Below are 23019 nucleotides of genomic sequence, written 5' to 3' on the forward strand. Positions count from 1 at the left end.
CACAGGTGGACTCTATTAGTACTAATTAGGTGACTTCTGAATAGAATTGGTTCCACTAGATTTTAGTGCAGGCCATTCAAGTTCCTCCACCCCAAACTCACTCATCCATGTCTTTATGGACCTTGCTTTGTGCACTGTTGTGCAGTCATGTTGGTACAGGAAGGGACCATCCCCAAACTGTTCCCACAAAGTTGGGAGCATGAAATTGGCCAAAACGTTTTGGTATGCTGACGCCTTAAGAGTTCCCTTCACTGGAGCTAAGGGACCAAGTCCAACCCCTGAAAAACAACCTCAAAACCTAATCCCCCCCCCTCCACCAAATCATTTGGACCAGTGTACAAAGCAAGGTCCATAAGGACATGGATGAGCGAGTTTGGGCTGGAGGAACTTGACTGGCCTGCACAGAATCCTGAATTCAACTTGATAAAACACCTTTAGGATGAATTAGGGCCTGGCCTTCTCATTCACATCAGTGCCTGACCTCACCAATGCACTTCTGGAAGAATGGTCAAACATTCCCATAGACACTCGCTTAAAATTTGTGGACAGCCTTCCCAAAACTGTTGAAGCTGTTATAGCTGCAATGGGTAGGCCAACTCAATATTGAACCCTACGGACTAAGACTGGATGCCATTAAAGTTCATGTGCGTGTAAAGGCAGGTGTCACAATACTTTTGGTAATATAGTGTCTCTGAATACAGCATCTGCTGCAGGAAGTTGCATTATTTCAAAATTACATTTTAAATGAGTATTGCTACAAACAAGACAGTCAGCCTCATTTATTGGTTATAAATGGAAAATTATGTCTGCATTGTCGGTGAGAGCTTCACTGAAACCTTTGACAGTTCTGAATCTAGGCAACGCAATTTATTTTCAAAGAAAAGCTTTATTTTGGTGCTTTGCCTTCTTATTTTAAGCAATATAAAACTTTAGTCATCCATTCCAAAACGCTGTGATTCAGAGGTATAAATTAGTTATTGATATAGGTCTTGTTTGCGTGTTTAGAGTTCTACGCAAAGGTCCATTTGTTATTGTTATAGTTACTGAACAGCTTAGCTTCAGAATGTTTGTTAAGGCAGAAAAAGTCCTCTAGTTCAATGAAGTGAGATCCTTATTAAGTAAAGATCACCTAGAATACAGCCATTCCTGTCACATCACTTCAAGGCTGGCCGACTTTTATACAGATAATCACAGGCTGTTTAACAGCTCTCGGTCGATAAAGTGACTTTACCATCAGACAAGTTTCTGCATAAAGAAACAGAAACATCCCCTGCAGAGGGAGGGAATGTCGAATATCAGAAGATGCCAGCAGGAGAAAATAAAGGTGAAGTAATTAGAAAGGAATGCGATTGATCTTAATTGGTCATAGACCAAGTAGAATCCCACCAGAACATACCTCCAAATTGGTTCCAGAGAAACCCTCCCCTGTGGAAAATATATTTAAAATATATGCTGATTCAGTGAAGTAGTATGAAAAGGTATGATGGCGTCAAGTGGATGTCATGGGTTACAACATTTTGCACATTCGTTTCCTTTTGCAGTGTGTTTACTGTTTATGGACTCCATTGCCTCTAAAATTGAGAAGGATTTCTAAACTCTAGGATCGCTCCTACCCTTCAGCATTTTCTAGTTGTGGGACTCTCTTTGGAAAGAGGGCTTAAATCCTATAATACAATGGGACCATCCCCTGCTCTGCAGTATGTAGATTTTACTGACTGTTAGCACATAGCTCAAAGGCCAGCCATTCATGAAGCAAATTTCTTTCCTGCAAGCACAGGTTGCAGGAAAAAAATTTGCTAGATTTTCCCCCATCAACACAGACATCCCTCCTGTCGAGGGCAGGGGAAGCCATCCCCGCCGGGAGAAGACAGGTATTTTTTGCTAGCGGCTACAGCAGGCACTAGTGATAATTGTAGGTAAAACTTGGCATGCTAGTTATACCTAAGTTGATTGATCAATCAACTTGGCACATTTAGTCTGCCCATACATGGTTCAAATCTCGGCCAGTTTCTGGTGAAGATTTAAACCGTGTAGATGAGTGCTGAAAACCAGGATTGGTCCGATTTGCTCATCACCCTAAGTGGACAAGTCTATTGCAGACTGGGCTATCCACATAAGACTGAAGTGTTTAACCATCCAGTCTGTAGCTTAGGTAAGGCCTTCTTAAAACAGAAGGTATTTATATGTCTTATTGAATTACATACAGTATCCCAAAAATAAGAGGATTATTCCTCATTTCAGGACCATGTACAGAGACATGCAAATGTTTTACCACTCTGGTCAGATGTACATCCATATATAAACAGGGAACAATCAGCGCAAACAAAACCAATTAACACAAGTAATATGCAAGCTGAATACTATAGGTAATCACACATGCCTAGAAAATAAATTGGTAAACAATGGTAAGTGCAAATGTTTGTTTTGTTATATATATTGCACTGCACTTACCATTGTTTACCAGATGTACATCCAGACTGTGCCCTACTCTATAAACTGCACCGATGATGGGCAAATATCCTAAAACAGCCCCAGTAATATTAATACCCTCTAATATTAGCCTGTATTTGCACTACTCATCAATTGTCCTGGATGTGCTTCTGGCCAGAGAGGCAAGAAGCAATGATTTTGTATGGCTCAGTGCACTGTCCTGAAATGATGAATGCTCCTCCTATTTTTGGGATATGAGACATAGGAAAATCTTCTGTTTTCAGAAGGCTTTACTGTGCTACGCAGTGATTAGAGTTAGAGACTTTTGATTGTTTGGATCCCTTCTCACCATAACCTGTATAATTGGTTATGCAGTCCAATTTGTAAATACAGAGAAGTTTTATATGTGTCATGGCCTGCTGACTAGACTTGGCTCCCACTTAAAAACTTCCTATCCTGGTCCGTGTATTTTCTGCATAGTCCGTGTGCTGTGACCTGGGAATGTTAAAGTGGTTCCAAAGGACGACATTTTTTTTTTTTTACCTTCATGCATTCGCCCCCCCCCATATTTTGATCTAATCTCGATTCATTGTGCACGAGAGTAGCTGCTCTCCAATCTCTCTTCCTCTTCGTTGGCTAAGACATAGTAGCAGCTGTCAGTCACAGCCAGTGTGGAGGGGCTGAGCCCTATTCTGTGTGTCAATAGGCACACAGAGTAGCCTCGGGAGCAAGCATGCTTAAGTGCTTCCATAGCAAGTCACTTGTTATGGGGGCACTCAGCAGGGGGAAGGAGCCCAGAGCGCCACCGGGGGACATGAGAAGAAGAGGATTGGGGCTACTCTGTGCAAAGCCAATGCACAGAGCAGGTAAGTATACCATGTTTTGTGTTTTTTTTTTTTTAGTTTTTTTTGTTTTGACTTCAAACAACATGGTCTAAATTCCCTCATGTGGTCCCTAGTAAAGCAGGGATACTGGTGACCCACTCTTATCAGTGACTGTGTGTTAATTAATTTTTTGCACATACCAAAAAAACATGCTAGGACAGAACTTTGTTGAACTTCCTCTTTAAAGTATTAATTTTTCTTTAATTCTGAAGTAAACCCTGATGGGTTTACTTCCTCTTTGATTCCCTGCAAAGGTAAAGCATAATGGACTACTATGCATCACATAGTAGCCCATTATGTGTCACTTACCTGACACGGGAGCCAGCGAAGTCACCGCTGTCCCCTGTAGTTCCGAGCGTCCATCTTCTTGGTGGGTCTCGCTGCTCCTACACTGTGATTCGCCAGAGCTGCGATGACATCACTCCCGCGCATGCACAATAAGGAACTGTCGTCATAAGCAGTATATAGGGAAATGGTGACATCCACAGAAATGAAGGAAGGGGGTTTAGCCAGTGTCCTATGAAAAGTCCATTAGTAGGTATGAAAAACTGTTCCAATGTGGTCAACTTTGATAGCAATATATGTCCGGCCATGTTCTAAGATGAGGCCAGGCAACAGATGGGCCTTGAATCGGACCAACATCGTAATATACTCATTATTAGCATATTGTAAGTCCTAATCATTTGGAAATTGCTGTTTAAATCAGGACTGTTTGGAGATACGCAACCTTTCTAAGAACTATTTTTGCGGTGTGCCATCATGTAAAAACATTATACAATAGTTCTATTGGTTGCGCTTGGCAAAGGCACACTGCATAACTAAACTCCTCATGTAAAATATAATCCCAAGGGAAATCAGAGCAGCAAATGACTTCAATGAATAAATCATAAAGCTTTCATTTTAAGAATATTTTATATTCTATAAGGTATATAAGAGCAAGTCTAAGTCATACAGAAAGTGTTTTGCCTTTTAAAACAAGACCAAAGAGAATGAGAGGGGCTATGTAACCATCATTGCTTTTTTTGTGACCCTACAAAAGGATGATTAGTGTGCCACTCAGTTTCTTGCCCCAGGGAAAAGATATTGAAATTAAAAAAATATATAATAATTGCCAATTTTTCGGTTTTTCCTAAGTGCTGTAAGGGGAAAATACCCAGATTCAGCAAAATCTGTAAGGCTAAATTAATTGATTTCCTTGTACCCTAATTTTATTAGGAAGGTCTGCCGGCATTAACCATTGAGAATCAGACATGTGTTCAGCTGCATAAAATCACTGTCACTGAGAAGAAAGAAAACTGTTAGAGTGTAGTAAAAAACTATGAAACAGCAGCAGGAAGATTGAGCAGTAAAATGATAGACATCAACAGGTAATCTCCTTCACACACTTGTAGGGTTGAGAAAACCTTCAAGCAGAAAATGATGTATTTTTCAGATAAGTGAGGGCGTCTGTATCACTAGAAAAATTGGCCGCTATAGGCAGCTAAGTACACCTTGTGTCTCTTGGATACAGCAAATGATAACCTCTGCGCCGGCATTTTCCTGATTAACCCCATAACTGCAGCTAATTGCTGACTGCTCAGGCATAACTATGCCACCTATTTTAGTCCATGTTGAGCTGTTTGCTGGAAAGAAAAGGGCATAAGATCCTCTGTGTCTGTTGTGTATCTTTCATCAGCAACCACATCCTCAATTTCTAGTTTACATAGTAAATCAATCCAGTAACAACACAATCAAATAATATGAAAAAGTATCCAAATGCTAAAACTTTATAGGCAGAGGCACTGTTTTGACTATAGTGTGCTAATAATAGGTTTTTAGCTTGACTCTCTGCGGCATTGCCATCTGAGTGGTATATTGCTATCTTCATTACGGTTATTGTTTTGTACTTCTATTATCCTGGCTTATCATATTGTGAAGCAGGCCAGTCCATGAGGGGCGCAGGGGTGCCACCGCCCTGGTATGCATGCGGGATGCACGTGGGGCACCAGACTCCTAGCTTTCTATGAATTTTTTTTTTCAAGCCACATGATTAGAGCCTGAGGCTCGAATTGGCTTGAAAAAGGTTGGGCTCTGGGCACAGCTAGCAAATCAATATTCGCTATGGTCTTCAAGATTCTCCTCCTGGCCAATCGGGACAGGAGGCGGATCGGGTTGGCTGGGAGGTGAAGCCACAACGATGCGACCATGGAGGGCTGAATGCAGACCTGGGGGTTTTGTTTGTGGCCCCCCAAAAAAATCCCACTGTAAGGACACAATAGCTCAGCTGGGGAGATCGCTGTACTAACTTTGCCTAGTTAGTACATGGCTCTGACCAGAGCTGACAGTTTTTTTGGCTTAATAAAACAAAACTCATAATATGTATCAGGCTTAACTTCAGCTTGTTCAATTTAGGCTTTGACAATAAAACCTGGAAACTGATTCGTTTCTATGCAGAGCTTCATCAGATTTTGCACTTTCCAGTGTTGGTAAATCAAACCCTCTAGTATGTTTGTTTTTTTGTTTTTGTTTTTTTAGGTTTTTTAATTTTTTCGTGAAGGGACACAAAATTGTGTGTCTACAAATACAGGCTAGTATGGTCCCAGTTCTGCTCATCTCTTTCAAGTTCCCAAGAAGGGCATTTGAACAGTATGGAATATTAATGAGTAGTTTAGAAAGCTGGATAAGTCTAGCTCCAATGGATTCTCATACAGATTGAATTAAAGGTAAATTTGAGAGGATTTTCAGCGTTTAGTACACTGGCAACGTTTACTAGGTTGTATGGTGCCTAAAAATGCATGTTACAACCTGAAACTATATTGCCTTCTATCTGTTAATGTGCACCATTATCCATAATATAATAAGACATTAAATGTCAATATCAAATCAACAATATCCTGAATCCCAACTGTGTAAGACGTGTGTCAGCTTTCATGTCATTTGGGGACTTCTAGAAATCTTGGAGCCCATTGAGGGGCACAGCTTAATAATAATAATAATAAGCAACCTAAGGTTATACTGTCACCTACAAGAGAAGTGAAAACACTAGGACCATAAAAGACTGAAAAACGGCTTCTTCAGGCGATAACTCCTCTTACCTCACATCTGCTCAGTTGTAGCAAGCAGTCCAAAGAGAAATGTATAGCATACGAGGGGAGGGAGCTATGTCTTTAATAGACTCCAAGAAAAGGATTTTATAAAGGGAGAAAAAAACTTGCTATATATCCATCTCCCCCGGATCGCTGCTGGAGATTTCTCCAGGACCGGGGCACGCTATACCACATTTACTGGAGTTGCCCATCCCTCCAGCCCTATTGGCGTTTGTTCCAGGGATTTCTCCACTTTCTGTTTGAGGTAGATATCTCTTTCTTCCCTAAGTTTTTTACTGCCCCCCCCCCCACAAACTATCCAGATTGGCCAAAAAGTTGGCCACACAAATATTAACGGCAGCTAGATGTTTAGTAACCCTCAACTGGAAACAACGAACCCCCCCATCATTATCTGATCTTTATACCAGAATCAAGGACGTAGAAGTTATGGAGTCTATGCCGGATAGACTAGAGTACCAGGTGGACCAACATACAGCAACGTGGGCTCCATGGCACCAACGAATGGACCCCTCATGATTTCATAAGACCCCTTCCCCTCCCCCCTCCATCCTGTATACTGGTAACACTCAAACCCCAGGAAAGATGCACTCTAATGTTTGGGACTGACTTATACCTTTTCCTTTCTCTTCCCTTACCCTCTTATTTTTATTTTTTTATTTCTCTCTCCTCTCTGGAAAAACGGGCCACGCAATTATAATTCACAGAATCTGCTGATGGTATGTCTGACAGAGAAGCCCGTACTGTGATTGCTCCAGCGCTTTGTCTTCCTGTTTTATAGAGCTGCACTTTGATTAACTATACCTGTGGATTTTGTGTTAATCCTGTTATATGTAGATCACCATGCCCTCTTCAAAGCTGTTTGGTACTACTTCCTTTTTATTATTTTTAAATATTGTCAATTACAAAAGAAAACAATACACCTAAGCTGTTATTATGTGTATTGTTACAGCTCATTTATGTTGAGATCTCAGGTCCTGATGAAGTGGGGTTCCCTGCAAAATGTGTTGACCTTCACAGGTTGATCTCAAGGCCACATATACAGCAGACTTTTTGGATGGTTAATTTGTACATTTAATTTTAATTTGTTTTAATGGATATGTGTTAATATTTTAGAATTGTACTTGTTGCGTTTATGTCACACACTTGGAGGTATAGTTAAAGTCCCAAGTTCGATGCCCTCCCCATTTTGTACAAATGTAAGGGATGATACCACACAACATCCTCATACACAACAGGACCCTGCTATAGTGGATAAACTACGAGTGGAAACATAAATGCCCAAAAAAGCATCAGTAAGAAGTTGCCCAGATGGTAGGGCAGGCAGGGTGTGGGTCTAGTTCCTTTCCTTATGTGTGTGCTACCCCCTGGCAGACCATTCAACTATCCCACAGCTTAGGCAGGAATCCAGCCCTGGGTCCGCTACAATTCATCGCCATACTTGAATGAGTTACGGTAAGATCACAAGAAGTGCCTTGGCTCAACCAGGTCTTGCTTCCTGAGCTATTGCATTGTATAAGCGCTGAACTAGGGTCCATTTTTCTGCCAAACTGAACAGCAATTTTTATTTTAGTTAGTATACCTAACGAGCTGATGGAGTTGCATTGATGCCCTTTTAAGGCCTGATTCACACCTATGCAGTTTTAGTGCTTTTTGCATTTTTCAGATTTGCACTACAGTCCATTTAACATGGTTTCCTATGGAACACGTTCTGTAGTGCAAATCTGCAAAATGCAAAAAAGCACTAAAAATGCCTAGGTGTGAATCCAGCCTTAAGTAAGAGGGAGCCAAACCTGTCAGAGGGATATGTGTACATCCCTGAAAGGTTTCCTAAGAGGAAATGATGTTTGTTATTTCATTTAGCAACAGCTGGCTTAGTCCAACCCATGTTTATCAAATCTAATTGGAATAAATGACACTTGGGATTCCAGTAATGATGTTGCACTTGCAGTTTGGCCGGTGTTACTGACCAAGTTCACAGCCAGCTGGCTAACCCTGTCATATTGTCATCATGTATCTCCTCCTCTGACTAGTACCTCTGTGTTACTAGGGCACCTCTTCAGCCAGATGGCTGCCCGCCACAGCTCATGGCATCAATTCATAAGATTACTGATGTTAGCCAGCTCCATGAGAAAAATATTGTACTATTAAAAAAAATACAAATGTCATTTTTACAGTAAGTGTATTTGGTGAAGGAATTATGCGATCATGCACTGGGAATGGGGATAATTGGTAGTTAAATGATCAGCGACCAGCCTCCCGCAGTATAAAATGATCAGGTGCCAGCTCCCTGTGGCATAAAATGACCATGTGCCCCTCCTCACCTCCGTTCCTAACTCTCAGGTATATTTCACTGACGGTGAATAATGGTGTGCATGTCAGGTTATTGGAGGACATTATGTGGGATCTGTATGCATGGATCATTTTGAGAAGTTCTGGTGTCACATACTCAGCTGTCAGTGGTCTCTGCCATTATTTTCCTGACTTCCAACGGTGGGGGTAATGTGATTCTTATTGTGACATGAGTAGGCGGCGGAGGAGATTGGGGGAGGGGGTCTTCGCCCCCCCACCAATTTCCAGTGCTGGAAAGTGCACTCATAAATAACATTTATTTCTGCACTTTTGATTAACAAGAAAGGGACTGAAATGTGTTACAATTATAGCTGTCACATCCTAATATCTTAATGCACAGTAATAATTCAGCAACATGCAGGAGCCCATGTGTGTCATTCATATTTATATTTCTCTTATGAGTTCATTTTTCTGCCTTTAACCTTTTACCTGCCAGAGACAGACAGTCGAATGGCTAATACTGTGTTTTCACTCAAGCTCTGATCAAATAAAAGCCTTTTTCAGATCGTATATTAGTTGTAATCATAGAAGATGCGTGTGTGTACCTTGTTTGCAGCTTTAAGTGTTTTGCCCTTTCAAGGACTGCCATTGCCATGTGGTAATGGAAGTGATAGGCCTTAGCACTATCCGGATAAATGGCAGTAGGCTGACTCGGCAGAATCAGGTGGTGGTGATGGGCAGACTGAATAGGAAGGACAGATTAGGAATGTTGTACTGTTGTGCCTCATGCATGCTTTATGATATACCTTTCGTATATGTATAGTGTAGTGTAGAGGTTAATGGGGATTTCCATAATATATGCCTACTCCTCCATTTGATTGTTTAACAAGGAGGAGTGGTAGCACTCACTGATAAAGATCTATTGAACAACATCTGTTTTCATTGAATGGTATCTGGCTCTGAACCAAAATACCCCTGTTTAAGGCAAGGGACCAGAGGGGATTGACACCTCCCTAAAACATTTTTTTTAATTGGATATACCAAATAAATTGTTGAACAAATACTGTAGCTGCAGACTTTTAATATAAGGATGCTTACCTGTCCAGGGATCCCACGATGTCGGCACCCCTAGCTGATTCATCAATTGTCTTTGGGTGCAGGTGCCGGCATCTTCACTCGCCTGTTTCATACTGTGCATGCTGAATGGTCCCGCTGTCTTCTAGGAGGGGCTGGAAGTTTCGTAGATCGCAGCGATCGCTGTGCGGCAATCTTGTTTTGACAGGTATCCGCCCCCCCTCCCCAAAAATTGCCAAATGTGGCAGTGGAGGGTGCGAACAAGCAGAGCTTACACTTTTGGGTGGAGCTCTGCTTTAACAAGGACCTGGCAGGATCAGCGAATGCTATTTTACTGAAAGCTGCATATTTAAAAAGAATAAAAATTACTTTTGAAGTCGCATCAACATGTTCAAGTTTATCTAAATTTTTTGTTACTGGATTTAGAGTGAGCTCACATCCCAGTGAGCTATTTAGCAAGCATTATGCTTTATGTACTTCGCCTCAACTTTACTCTTGGCTCTGAGAATCAGGAGTGAGAGGTCACCAAGATTGAGCCTCAGTCAATTAAAATAAAGGGTCAAATATAAATAATTTATATTAAAAGTGGACGTTTAAAAAAAATCGCAACATTTTATTGCAGTAGATATATACTATACAAAATAGAGTAGAGACATAATGTAGAAAATACCAAAACAAAATGTTTTGGCTAGAGTTTCACACTAAGGCTATATTCACAAGGCTGCACAGGGGTGGCTTCTGTCAAGAATCAGTAGATTGGCATCACTGGTACTAAGCGCTGTCTGCACCCTACATGTACAAATCAATGGGCAATGCCATTGCTCACATGTAACTGCTCATCTAAACTGTTGCAAGCGAATAGAGACTCCAACTGACCCTGGACGCAGACAATGTGTGTCCAGGGTCGACGTGTCTGCGGAGTTCTGGTACCATGTCAATTATATGCAGCTAATTGGCTAGTTTTTTTGCAGGTATAGAATAGAGTATTGCTGCATCCAGAAGTGGCTTTTAGCTGCCGCTGAATACGGCAAACTTTCTGCAGGAATTATCAAAAAATTTTGCAAAAGGCATAGTATAGCCTAGAGTGCAAACTAAAGCCTGTTAGAATAAATAAAAATATATATTACATTTTCAAATAAAAACAACTAGAGTACGGATATGAAAACACAAGAATAAAAATAAACTAAAAAGATTCCGAAATATGAAAGTCTAAAACTAAGACAGATTTTGTATTTTTAACATTTTTATTCTTGTGTTTTTTTTTTTTTTTTATATCCTTACTACATACTGACATCCAGAGCTGGGATAAGCCACTTCCCCAGCCAGGATGCATAGCAGACTGAGCACTAGCACCCCTTCAAAGACTGAGCGGCTCGCATACAATTTTCTTTGGTTCACATAACTTGGGGGTCTCAAAACTTTCTAAACAAAGGGCCAGTTTACTGTCCTCCAAATTTTAGGGAGCTGCACTGTGGCCAGTGGGAGTAACACAATGTCCTGGCGTCAGTGGGAGTAAACAATCCACATGATTGGTATTAAAGGGAGTAATAGTGCCCCATTAGTGATGTGAATGGATGGAATAGCGCACCATTGTTGGTATCAACTGGAGGAATAGTGCCCCTTCAGTGGTGTCAGTGGGAGGAATAGTACCCCATCAGTGGTGTCAGTGGGAGGAATAGTGCCCCATCAGTGGTGTCAATGGATGGAATAGTGCCCCATCAGTGGTGTCAATGAATGGAATAGTGCACCATCATTGGTGTTAATTAGAGGAATAGAGCCCCATTGTCAGTATCGGTGGCAGGAGCTATGCTCCACTGTTGCTAACATTGGATGAAAATAATGCCCCAAGGGCCAGATAAAGGCACGCAAAGTGCTGCATCCAGCCCCCAAGCCACAGTTTGGAGAACACTGACATAAATCATTGCTACTCTGTAAAATATAGTAGCTAACTGAATCATTTTCATAATGCAAAAAGGGTAAATACTTGAATTCCACTTGGTGCTGGCAGAGCTCAAAGAGGGGAAGGGAGAAACAGCACATAGTTACATAGTAGGTGAGGTTGAAAAAAGACACAAGTCCATCAAGTCCAACCTGTGTGTGTGATTATATGTCAGTAATGCATTGTATTATCCCTGTATGTTATGGTCGTTTTGGTGCTTATCTAATAGTTTTTTGAAACAATAGATACTCTACGCTGAAACCACCGCCTGTGGAAGGGAATTCCACATCCTTGCCGCTCTTACAGTAAAGAACCCTCTACGCAGTTTAAAGTTAAACCTCTTTTCTTCTAATTTTAATGAGTCGCCACGTGTCTTATTAAACTCTCTTCTGCGGAAAAGTTTTATCCCTATTCACCAGTTTAGTATTTGTAAATTAAAATAATTTCCTCTCTCAAGTGTTTCTTCTCCAGAGAGAATAAGTTTAGTGCTCAAAACCTTTCGTCATAACTAATATCCTCCAGACCCTTTTATTAGCTTTGTTGCCCTTCTCTGTACTCGCTCCATTTCCAGTACATCCTTCCTGAGGACTGGTGCCCAGACCTGGACAGCATACTCCAGGTGAGGCCAGACCAAAGTCTTGTAGAGCGGGAGAATTATCACTTTATCACTGGAGTTAATCCCCTTTTCAATGCATGCCAATATTCTGTTTGCTTTGTTAGCAGCAGCTTGGCATTGCATGCCATTGCTGAGCCTATCATCTACTAGGACCCCCAGGTCCCTTTCCATCCTTGATTCCCCCAGAGGCCCCCCCCCCTCCCAGTTAGTAGATTGCATTCATATTTTTGACACCCAAATGCATTATTTTACATTTTTCCACATTAAACCTCATTTGCCATGTAGTTGCCCACCCCAATAATTTGTTCAGATCTTTTTGCAAGGTGTCCACATCTTGCAGATAAGTTATTGCCCTGCTTAGCTTAGTATCATCTGTAAATACAGATATTGAACGGTTTACCTCATCCTCCAGGTCGTTTATAGACGAATTAAATAGGATTAGTCCCAGCACAGAACCCTGGGGGACCCCATTTTCCACCCCTGACCATTCCGAGTACTCCCCATTTATCACCACCCTCTGAACTAGCCCTTGTAGCCTGTTTTCAATCCATGTACTCACACTATGGTCCATGCCAACCGACCTTACTTTGTACAGTAAATGTTTATGGGAAGCTATGTCAAATGCTTTTGCAAAATCCAGATACACCACGTCTGTGGGCCTTTCTTTATCTAGATGGCAACTCCCCTCCTTATAGAAGGCTAATAGATTGGTTTGGCAAGAACAATTCTTCATGAATCCACGATGATTACTGCTAATGGTACCGTTCTCTTTACTAAAATCTTGTTTATAATCCCTTATCATCCCCCTAAGAGCTTGCACACTATTGATGTTAGGCTTACTGGTCTGTAATTCACAGGGATGTATTTTGGCCATTTTTTGAATATTGGTGCTACATTGGCTTTTATCCAATCAGCTGGTACCATTGCAGTCAATAGACTGTCAGTAAAAATTAGGAACAACGGTCTGACAATTTCTTGATGGAGTTCCCTTAGGACCTTTGGTTGCAAGCCACCTGGCCCCGGTGACTTATTAATGTTAAGTTTTCCAAGTCTGTTTCTAATTCTGCCCTCTGTTAGCAATGAGGATGCTTTCTGTGATGTGCCATGAGGATAAACACTGCAGTTTTGGTTACTGAAGCCCCCCGATTCCTTTGTGAAGACTGAGGAGAAGAATAAATGTAATACCTTCGCCATCTCCCCATCCTTTGTAACCATTTTTCCTTCCTCATTGTTTACGCAGTCAATATGGTCTGTCCTCCCTTTGTTACTGTTTATATACTTGAAGAATTTCTTGGGATTTTTTTTGCTTTCCTCCACTATGTGTCACATGGAGCTAATCGGGTTCAATTGCATAAGCGGGACAGATCAGTCTGCTGTTTTTCATGTAATTGCCAATCATAGGGTTGTCAGTAAAAGTAAAACTGCAGCACAAAGTTCAGATCCTCTTCCCTGCCAGACAGGGGTGTGCTATGTGAAAGATGTGTAAATCTCAAGACTGGATGGGCAGATATACAAATCTTTTGGCATGTAAAACTGCTCTCAAATATACATGTAATCTATGTATATAGCTGTTTTCCTTGAGTTTGACATTAACCACTTGCTTACTGGGCACTTAAACATCCTTCCTGCCCAGACCAATTTTCAGCTTTCGGTGCTCTCACAATTTGAATGACAATTACTCAGTCATGCAACACTGTACCCAAATGAATTTTTTGTCCTTTTTTTCCCACAAATAGAGCTTTCTTTTGGTGGTATTTGATCACCTCTGGGGTTTTTATTTTTTGCGCTATAAATGAAAAAAGACCGAAAATTTGGAAAAAAAACGCATATTTCTTTGTTTCTGTGACAGAATTATGCAAATTATTAATTTTTCTTCATAAATTTTGGCCACAATTTATACTGCTACATATCTTTGGTAAAAATAACCCAAATTAGTGGATATTATTTGGTCTTTGTGAAAGTTAGAGAGTCTACATGGTGTGGTGCGAATCGCACAAAATTGATCACATCTGATGTACTGGTGGCCTATCTCGCTTCTTGTGACCCGAACAAGTCAGGAAAGTACAAATACCCCCCAAATTACCCCTTTTTGGAAAGTAGACATTCCAAGGTATTTAGTAAGAGGCATGGTGAGCTTTTTGATGTTGTAATTTTTTTCCCACAATTCTTTGCAAAATTAAGATTTTTCATTTTTTTTTCTCCACAAAATTGTCATTGTAATAGGTTATTTCTCTCACGTGGCATGTGTATACCACAAATGACACCCCCAAAAAATTCTGCTACTCCTCCTGAGTATTACAATACCACATGTGTGGGACTTTTTCACAGCCTGGCCACATAGAGAGGCCCAACATGCAGGTAGCGCCATCATGTGTTCTAGGAACATAAATTACACATCTAACTTTTGACTATTTATTACACTTTTGAAGCACCAGGACAATGACACGTGACACTGATGACAGATGGCACTGATACGTGGCAATGATGACACTTATACGTGGCACTGATGACAGGTGGCACTGATGACAGATGGCACTAATATGTGGCACTGATGACAGATGGCACTAATATGTGGCACTGATGACACGTGGCACTTATACGTGGCACTGATGACACGTGGCACTAATACATGGCACTGAAGACACGTGGCACTAATACGTGGCACTGATGACAGATGGCACTAATACGTGGCACTAATACGTGCCACCGATGACAGATGGCACTAATACATGGCACCGATGACGCGTGACACTGATGACAGATGGCACTGATAAGTGGCATTGATGACACGTGACACTGACAGGTGGCACTGATGACAAATGGCACTGATACGTGGCACTGATGACAGATGGCACTAATACGTGGCACTGATGACAGATGGCACTATGTGGCACTGATGACACGTGGCACTGATGACAGATGGCACTTATACGTGGCACTGATGACAGATGGCACTGACGACAGGTGGCACTGACAACAGGTGGCACTGGGGTGGATGGCACTGGGGGCAGGTAGCACTGGGGTGGATGGCACTGGGGGCAGGTAGCACTGGGGTGGATGGCACTGGGGGCAGGTAGCACTGGGGTGGATGGCACTGGGGCGGATGGCACTGGGGCAGATGGCACTGGGGCGGATGGCACTGCTGGGGGAGGATGGCACTGCTGGGGGGAGGATGGCACTGCTGGGGGGAGGATGGCACTTTTTATTTTATTTTTTTACTTTTTTTTTTTTTTTTTTTACTAGAGGCAGAACGGCTGCCGCTGCAGCCATTCATCTCTCCCCTCTCACACTGTCTGTGCGAGGAGGGAGAGCGGCGCTAAGAGATGATCTCATATGTTTACATATGAGATCATCTCTCATTGGACACGCCGATCACGCTGTAAACGGCCGCTGTGATTGGCCGTTTACAGCGATCTGTGTTTGCCTGTCCCCGGGGGACACGGCGAACACAGAACTTCCGCGATGCGCGCGCATTGCGGAAGTAAACATCAGGACGTCCAGAGACGACCACCCGGACGAACGCGCCTGCTCTACGGCCGTCATTCGCCTATAGGGCGGGCGCGAGGTGGTTAAAGTGTTTGTTACCCCAGCATTTCATATTCCTGATATGTGGCTGCTGTACCATCTACTCATATGAAAAAGTATCTTGTTCTCTTTGTATTGCTTCCTTTGTATGAAATCCCTGTTGTTCCTTCCAGTCTCTTTCCTTTCCTATTAAAAACCGACCACACTAAGCAGAAGAACACACCATGGTCAGTTTTCAAACTGTGCTGGGAACTCAGGCTGCTCTCCTCCAATGATCAGACTTGTCCTGACACACCACCTTGCACAGCCATTCACTGGGAAGCTCAGTGTAATGTTGCTTCTCTTCCCCTCCTGCTCATATGCAGCTGAGAACAGAGGGAATGTGATCACTTATAAAAAGGGGGGGAAACGATATTTATGTTTTTTTTTTTTTATATCTATACACAAATTGTTTGTTTGCCTTTTTGTTTACGTTTTAATTGAATGGGATGTTTTACAAGGTAATCATTCACAATTACTTTAAGTAGCCAATGAGGTAGAAAAAAGAACTACGGTATCTTGAAATACTCTTTTCTACTGCATTGACCATCTTGTTTTCCTTTTATTTTTACAGGAAATATAGGTGTATTTCATTTTCATTAAATATAACAAAAATAAACTGTTGCTCTGCTCAGAAGCCTTTGCTGGAAACGGTTGTAATCTGATGGACAGGCTACATACTAGCACTGAGGACATGCTCAGATTTCGCACATACGCTTTGGTAATGGATGGAAAAAATCTTGCTGAGCATTACAATGATAAGGCTTACAGTGCTTTTCAATTTGAATGACATGCCATTGTATATACACAGTGCACCATATTGTAAATGCACTTTTTTACATTTCAAATATTTATATTTTAAAACTATTAAGATGACAAAAAGGAAACAGTCAAATGTATAGTAAATTAAATTGAGCAGTGTTGTCCTGGGCCCAGCACAACTAAAGCACATGCATTTTATTGCACAATAACTCACAAATGTGATCTAGTAACAACCATGTAACCTGTATGCAAGTCAGTGAATGTCTGCCTCCATCAGCGGCTTCTGGGACAGGTATTTTTACTTAATGATTTAAAGCATGTCCATTTTCTAATTACATTTTAAATTGACCAATAGTACCAATGTTGATCTCTTATCATTCTCCTTCCAGGACTCTGTTACAGAACAATTATAGCTTCTTAAGGGACATTAACATCTGCCCGCCTCTTGTCACCATTGGAATCTACTGCTCTGCTCTCTCGGCTTCCATGAGCAACCTTATTGGAGCTTCCCGCATCCTCTACGCATTGGCAAAAGACAAGCTGTTTGGTAAGAACATTTTGTGTACTGCGGGTACCTGACAGAAAATTGCCAAAATTACAGAGACAGATAAAGAAATGGTTATTTTCTAAGAGCGAATAACTTTATAATGCTTTATATTTACTCAGGTGATCAGGGTAATACAAAGGAAATTATAAACCATGAAAACAGTATATATTTTTATTTTGTAATGTACCATATGTACTATACAGTTTATACAGCAAAAAAAAATACAGGCAGATTGATAGTTAGGCTGTCCATACATGATTAATTTTTTTTCGCTCAAACAGGAGGTTGAAGGAAAAAAAAGGAACCAATTCGCCCATCCACTCATTTAAAGTGGAAGTAAACTCCCCTATCGTTTTCAGCCAAGGAAGCTGCCATCTTTGCCTCTATTTAATCTTCAACTGCTATGGTGCTGCACATGTGATTCATTATGACACCAGCCATTGGATGGTTTGATAGTTTGGCTGAGAGCACAGCCAATGTGCAGTTAGCATTCCGGGTATGCCTTTTTTATTTAACTGTTTAAATCGATGGGTTTACTTCCACTTTAATGTGGATGGGGAATCATTTCTGCTGATCTATTGTATTCAATGATCAATGTTGTCGGATATTGCCGGCGGCACTAATCATTCAAGAAAAACCCAACAAGCTGGTTGTACATAAGTCGATTGATAGATCGACTTGTGTACAACCAGCTAGCTCATACTTGGATCAATATTTGGCTGAACCAGCCAAATTTCGATCCGTGTATGGTCAGCTTCAAACTTTATCTGGTGGTGTGTATTTTAGTATTATGCTTCTACCCTTGACTGTGTATATTGTTAGTTTACAACACCACCGTTTCTGCTTAGGAAGTATATATTGGAAAGGAATTTCTTTAAAATGCACCTGTTAAAACAGAAATATTGCAGCTGAAGGTACAGGTCTTGCTACTCTGATTGCTCGTTCCTGACTGTTTTTCTTTTGTGTTTCCTACACTCAGTTGCTTTTTTTCCTGTACCCCAGGTTTGGTATACCTGACCTATTTGTCAGATGAGCTGTACACACGCAGTATGGTCAAGTGTACACTTCCTGATCAATACTTCCTTTAGGTAGTTGTAATTCTTTACATATACCCAGTGAAGTGACTGGCCTCAAGTGATACATAGTAATGAAACAATTCCTCCTACATAAGTTGTACCTGTTTATCTGCCCTCTTATCTTTTCTACATCAAAGTCCAGAATTTATAAAGCTTGTCTCAACGGTCAGAAAAAAGGTGGTGGAGAGCTGACGTTATACTCTGCAGAGCTCAGTGAGGAGAATTCTGAGAGCTTATTGGAGGGAAGAGACACACCCTCCTTTACAAAGCACACAAGAACAGAGCTGAAACTGTCAATCAGCTGGAGGTCCCTCCCCTGTCACCTTTTTTTCTCCTGGTGTCAGGAAAACTTGTCAGAAGTGATTTATGTTGATAGCAGAGGAATGAGGCAGCAGGCAGAAATTACACTTAGTGCTCTGGATTGAGACAAGTACATACTATAGAGCAGCAGTCATTAAATGGTAACCCGTGTTTCAGGCATGGACTGAGCGACGCTCTTGCCTGGACCACCAGGCTGCCAGTGTAGTAGCAGTCACTGTTTGCTGGGACTGCGGGTTTCCTAGCATCCAGTAACCCTGTGTGTGTGTGCCCTGCCTCCTGACAGCGGCTCTCACTCCTGGTCTTCTGTCACAAGAGCTCCTGGTCTGGCATGACGTCACATCCGTGCTCTGCCCCACCCCCCTGCAGCTAGTGGCTCCATGCTCCTGGCTCCTGACTCTCACTTGCGAAGGTATATGTTGCAGCTTCTGCCTCACTGCGGCTACTCCTGAGCTTAAGGTATGTGAGGCACATTTTTACTAAGCTGCACAGTGATGAGCATAATTTGTTAAGGGGCATATTTTGTTGTGCCCATCAGAGTGCCCCTTAACATAAAATGTGCCCATCAGCATGCTACTTATTATATGTTAAGGGGCACTCTGATGGGCATATTTTATGTTAAGGGGCACTCTGATGGGCATATTTTATGTTAAGGGGCACTCTGATGGACATATGTTATTTTAATAGTAACACTGATGGGCACATTTTATGTTAAGGGGCACACGGATGTGAACATTTTGTTATGCCCATCAGAGTGCCCCTTAACATAAAATAATCCCATCATCATGCCCCTAAACATAAAATATGCCCATCGGCATGACCCATAACATAAAATAAGTAGCATTCTGATGGGCACATTTTATGTTAAGGGGCACTCTGATGAGCATATGTGATGTTAAGGGGCACTGTGACAGCCATATTTATTTTAAGCGCAAAACTGGTGAGCACATTTTATGTTTAGGGGCATGCAGATGGGAATATTTTGTTGTGCCCATCAGAGTGCCCCTTAACATAAAATGTGCCTATCAGCATGCAAGCTTATTTTGTTAAGGGACACTCTAATGGGCACATTTTATGTTAAGGGGCCCTCCGACGGGCACATGGTCCTCTCACATTAGTTTACAGCCCAGCAGCATGCAAATTAATGTTAGTGTGGATTTTGGGGCAACAAAAAAGACCATTTACCGATGGTACATTTGTAAATGAGTGCTTGAGTGCCTTTGCTAAAACTTTACTTGAGGGAAAAACAAAAAGATGAGCTGTGTGAAAAAAATAAGCCAAATCCCACTGTCAGCATCAACGGCAACAACAGCAACAAAAAAGACTGAAATATTAATAGAGGATGTATTGGGACAACTTGATGCAGCTATTCAGAATACGTTATGCAATTGTTTAGCCATTGATGAATCAACAGATATACCGTATATACTCGAGTATAAGCCGAGATTTTCAGCCTCTTTTTTGAGGCTGAAAGTGCCCCCCTCGGCTTATACTCGAGTCATCGCTGTCTGCCTGCTCGATCAGCGTGTCGAGCAGACAGACAGCGGACATTCTACCCTTCAAACGCCGCGCCTCCGCCTCCGCCTTCGCCTGTGATAGGCGGAACACTGAATTTCCCAGCAGCCTGTGTTCCGCCTATCACGGACATCGTCTCATCCTCGTACTACGGACGAGGATGAGACGATGTCCGTGATAGGCGGAACACAGGCTGCTGGGAAATTCAGTGTTCCGCCTATCACAGGCGAAGGCGGAGGCGCGGCTTTTGAATTTTAGAATGGCCGCCGAGGCGCCGACGAAGAGCGGCGATCCTGGCAAGGCACGGGACGGAGGCAAGGCAAGGCAAGGCACGGCACGGGACGGGACGGGACGGAGGCAAGGCACGACACGGGACGGAGGCAAGGCACGGCACGGGACGGAGGCAAGGCACGGCACGGAGGCAAGGAGGCAAGGCACGGGACGGAGGCTCGGGACACAGGTAGGCTGGACACACACACACACACACACACACACACACACACACACACACACGGACACACACACACAGGGATGGATGGATGGATGGAGACACACACACACAGGGATGGATGGATGGAGACACACACACACAGGGATGGATGGATGGATGGAGACACACACACACAGGGATGGATGGATGGATGGACACACACACACACAGGGATGGATGGATGGATGGACACACACACACACAGGGATGGATGGATGGATGGACACACACACACACAGGGATGGATGGACGGACACACAGGGATGGACGGACACACAGGGATGGACGGACACACAGGGATGGACGGACACACACACAGGGATGGACAGGCATGTCTCACCCTCGGCTTATACACGAGTCAATAAGTTTGCCAGTTTTTTGGGGGGTAAATTGGGGGCCTCGGCTTATATTCGGGTCGGCCTATACTCGAGTATATACGGTAACTGATAATGCCCAGCTTTTGGTGTATGTAAGATATTTTTTTTTTTTCGCGAAGAAACAAAAGAATCCAGTGAGGACCTGTTAGGTGTAATGCTGTGTACACACGATCCCACAAAAGTCCATCATCAAGAATGCGGTGACGGGACTAGAAAAGGGAAGTTCAATAGCCAGTAGCCAATAGCCTCCGTCTCGTACTTGCTTCAGAGCATGCGTCGTTTATGGTCCGTCGGAACAGCATACAGACGAGGGATTTTCTCGATAGGAATTGGTTTCCTCTGAAATATTTAAAACATGTTCTATTTGTAGGTCCGTCAGAATTTTCGAGGCCCACACACGATCGGAATATACAATGAAAAGCTTCCGTCTGACTTTTTCTGTCAGACATTGCGCTCGTGTGAAGGCGGCATAACACCACTTAAAACACACACAAGAGGACAAGACATATATGAGGCCATTTAAGAGATTCTGAGAAAGCGGAAGATAGATCAAAAAAAAGTGGTCTCAGTTACCACAGATGGTGCCCCTGCCATGGAGGATATCCCTGACCTTATTTCTTATCACTGCATCATGCACCATACTGTCCTGTGTGCCATTCTATCGGACAAGTTTGCAGAAATCATGGACACAATAATGAAACTCATCAACTTCCTCAGGGTATCCTCATCCCATCAACATTGTTTACTAAGAGAGTTTCTTAAAGAGGTTAAGGCAAATGCAAATTACCTTTTACTTCACAACAATGTTAGATGGCTCAGTAAAGCCAATGTATGAGAATACTTTTGGTCCATTCAAACAGAAGCTTTCTTGGTGCAAATCAAAAGTCAGAAAGCAAAACGATTTTCACGATTTTTACAAGATGAGAGCACAGAGGATAATATTGCTTTCCTATTGGACATAACATCCCACCTTAATGAACTCAATTTAAAGCTCTAGGGCAAGAACAATTCCTTGGATCTGTTCAGGGAAGATCCTCAAGGAGAGTGCTTGCATTTTTACAAAGGTGAAAGAACAGATTCAAGGAAAGAGAGATGTTTCTGCTTTTGTTGACTTCATAAATAAACTGATTGGAAACTTCAGCAAAAGCTTTGACAGCTTCAGTCTTGAACAGCAGATCCTCCTGTTCACCCACAATCCTTTTTTCATTAACCACTTTCAGACCGGACCATTTTGCTGGCTTAAGACCAGACCACTTTTTGCTTTAACTGATAATTGTGCAGTCGTGCGACCCAGCATCCTCTGGCACTGTGACATCATAATAGGCGGGGACATCATCCAGTGATGTCCCTATATAAGTCGCCGCGCGCAGCGTCCCTGCCATTGTGAGCGGAGGATGCGACGAGGCAACATCTGAAGAGAAGAACAGAAGACGGCGACAGAAGACCGCCTGTAAAAGAGCTAGAAGGCGGCGCGGTGGCCTGGCAAGAAGAACCGAAGAGGGGGACAAGACCCCCGAAGTCGGAAGAAGAGGGCGGCGGCAGCGAAGAAGAAAGCCGGGCTCCTCCGCTAGCAAAAGAGCTAGCAGAAGATAGCGGAGGAGTCCGGCGAGAAGACCCCCGAAGACAGAAGACCCCCGGAGCTGTGCAATAAACTATTTTAACCCTTGTGTGTTGTGTTTTTTTTTTCACAGGTGAATGGGTAGGGGTACATTGTACCCCATACTCATTCACATAGGGTGGGGGCCAGTATCCGGGGGCCCCCTTATTAAAGGGGGCTCCCGAATTCCGATAAGCCCCCCGCCCGCAGACCCGACAACCAACGGCCGGCGTTGTCGGGAAGAGGCCCTTGTCCTCATCAACATGGGGACAAGGTGCTTTGGGGTGGGGGGCCGTGCGCCCCCCCTTCCCCAAGGTAACCCCCGTGTTGAGGGCACGCGGCCTGGTATGGCTCAGGAGGGGGGGGGGTGCTCGCTCGTCCCCACCCCCTTTCCTGGCCGGCCGGGTAGCGTGCTCGGATAAGGGTCTGATGTGGACCTAGGGGGGGACCCCCAC

At 42.9% G+C, this 23019-nt stretch overlaps 1 protein-coding gene across 2 annotated transcripts in view; it reads left to right on the top strand.

Moving 5' to 3' along the window:
- The window catches only part of LOC143988229 (solute carrier family 12 member 9-like), a 325643-nt gene that overhangs the window by 132328 nt on the left and 170296 nt on the right, over nucleotides 1-23019 (top strand). For both annotated transcript variants that reach the window (XR_013276794.1, XM_077487641.1), the window contains exon 7: nucleotides 17034-17191. Coding sequence is in view for 1 of the 2 variants with exons in the window: in XM_077487641.1 (XP_077343767.1) it covers nucleotides 17034-17191 (158 nt within the window). In the remaining variant the exon portion in view is untranslated. The remainder of the gene's footprint in view (nucleotides 1-17033; nucleotides 17192-23019) is intronic.

The sequence above is a fragment of the Lithobates pipiens genome, unplaced genomic scaffold (assembly GCF_037356315.1).
Source record: "Lithobates pipiens isolate NorthernLeopardFrog02 unplaced genomic scaffold, aLitPip1_a1.2 Scaffold_18, whole genome shotgun sequence".
NCBI lineage: Eukaryota > Metazoa > Chordata > Amphibia > Anura > Ranidae > Lithobates > Lithobates pipiens.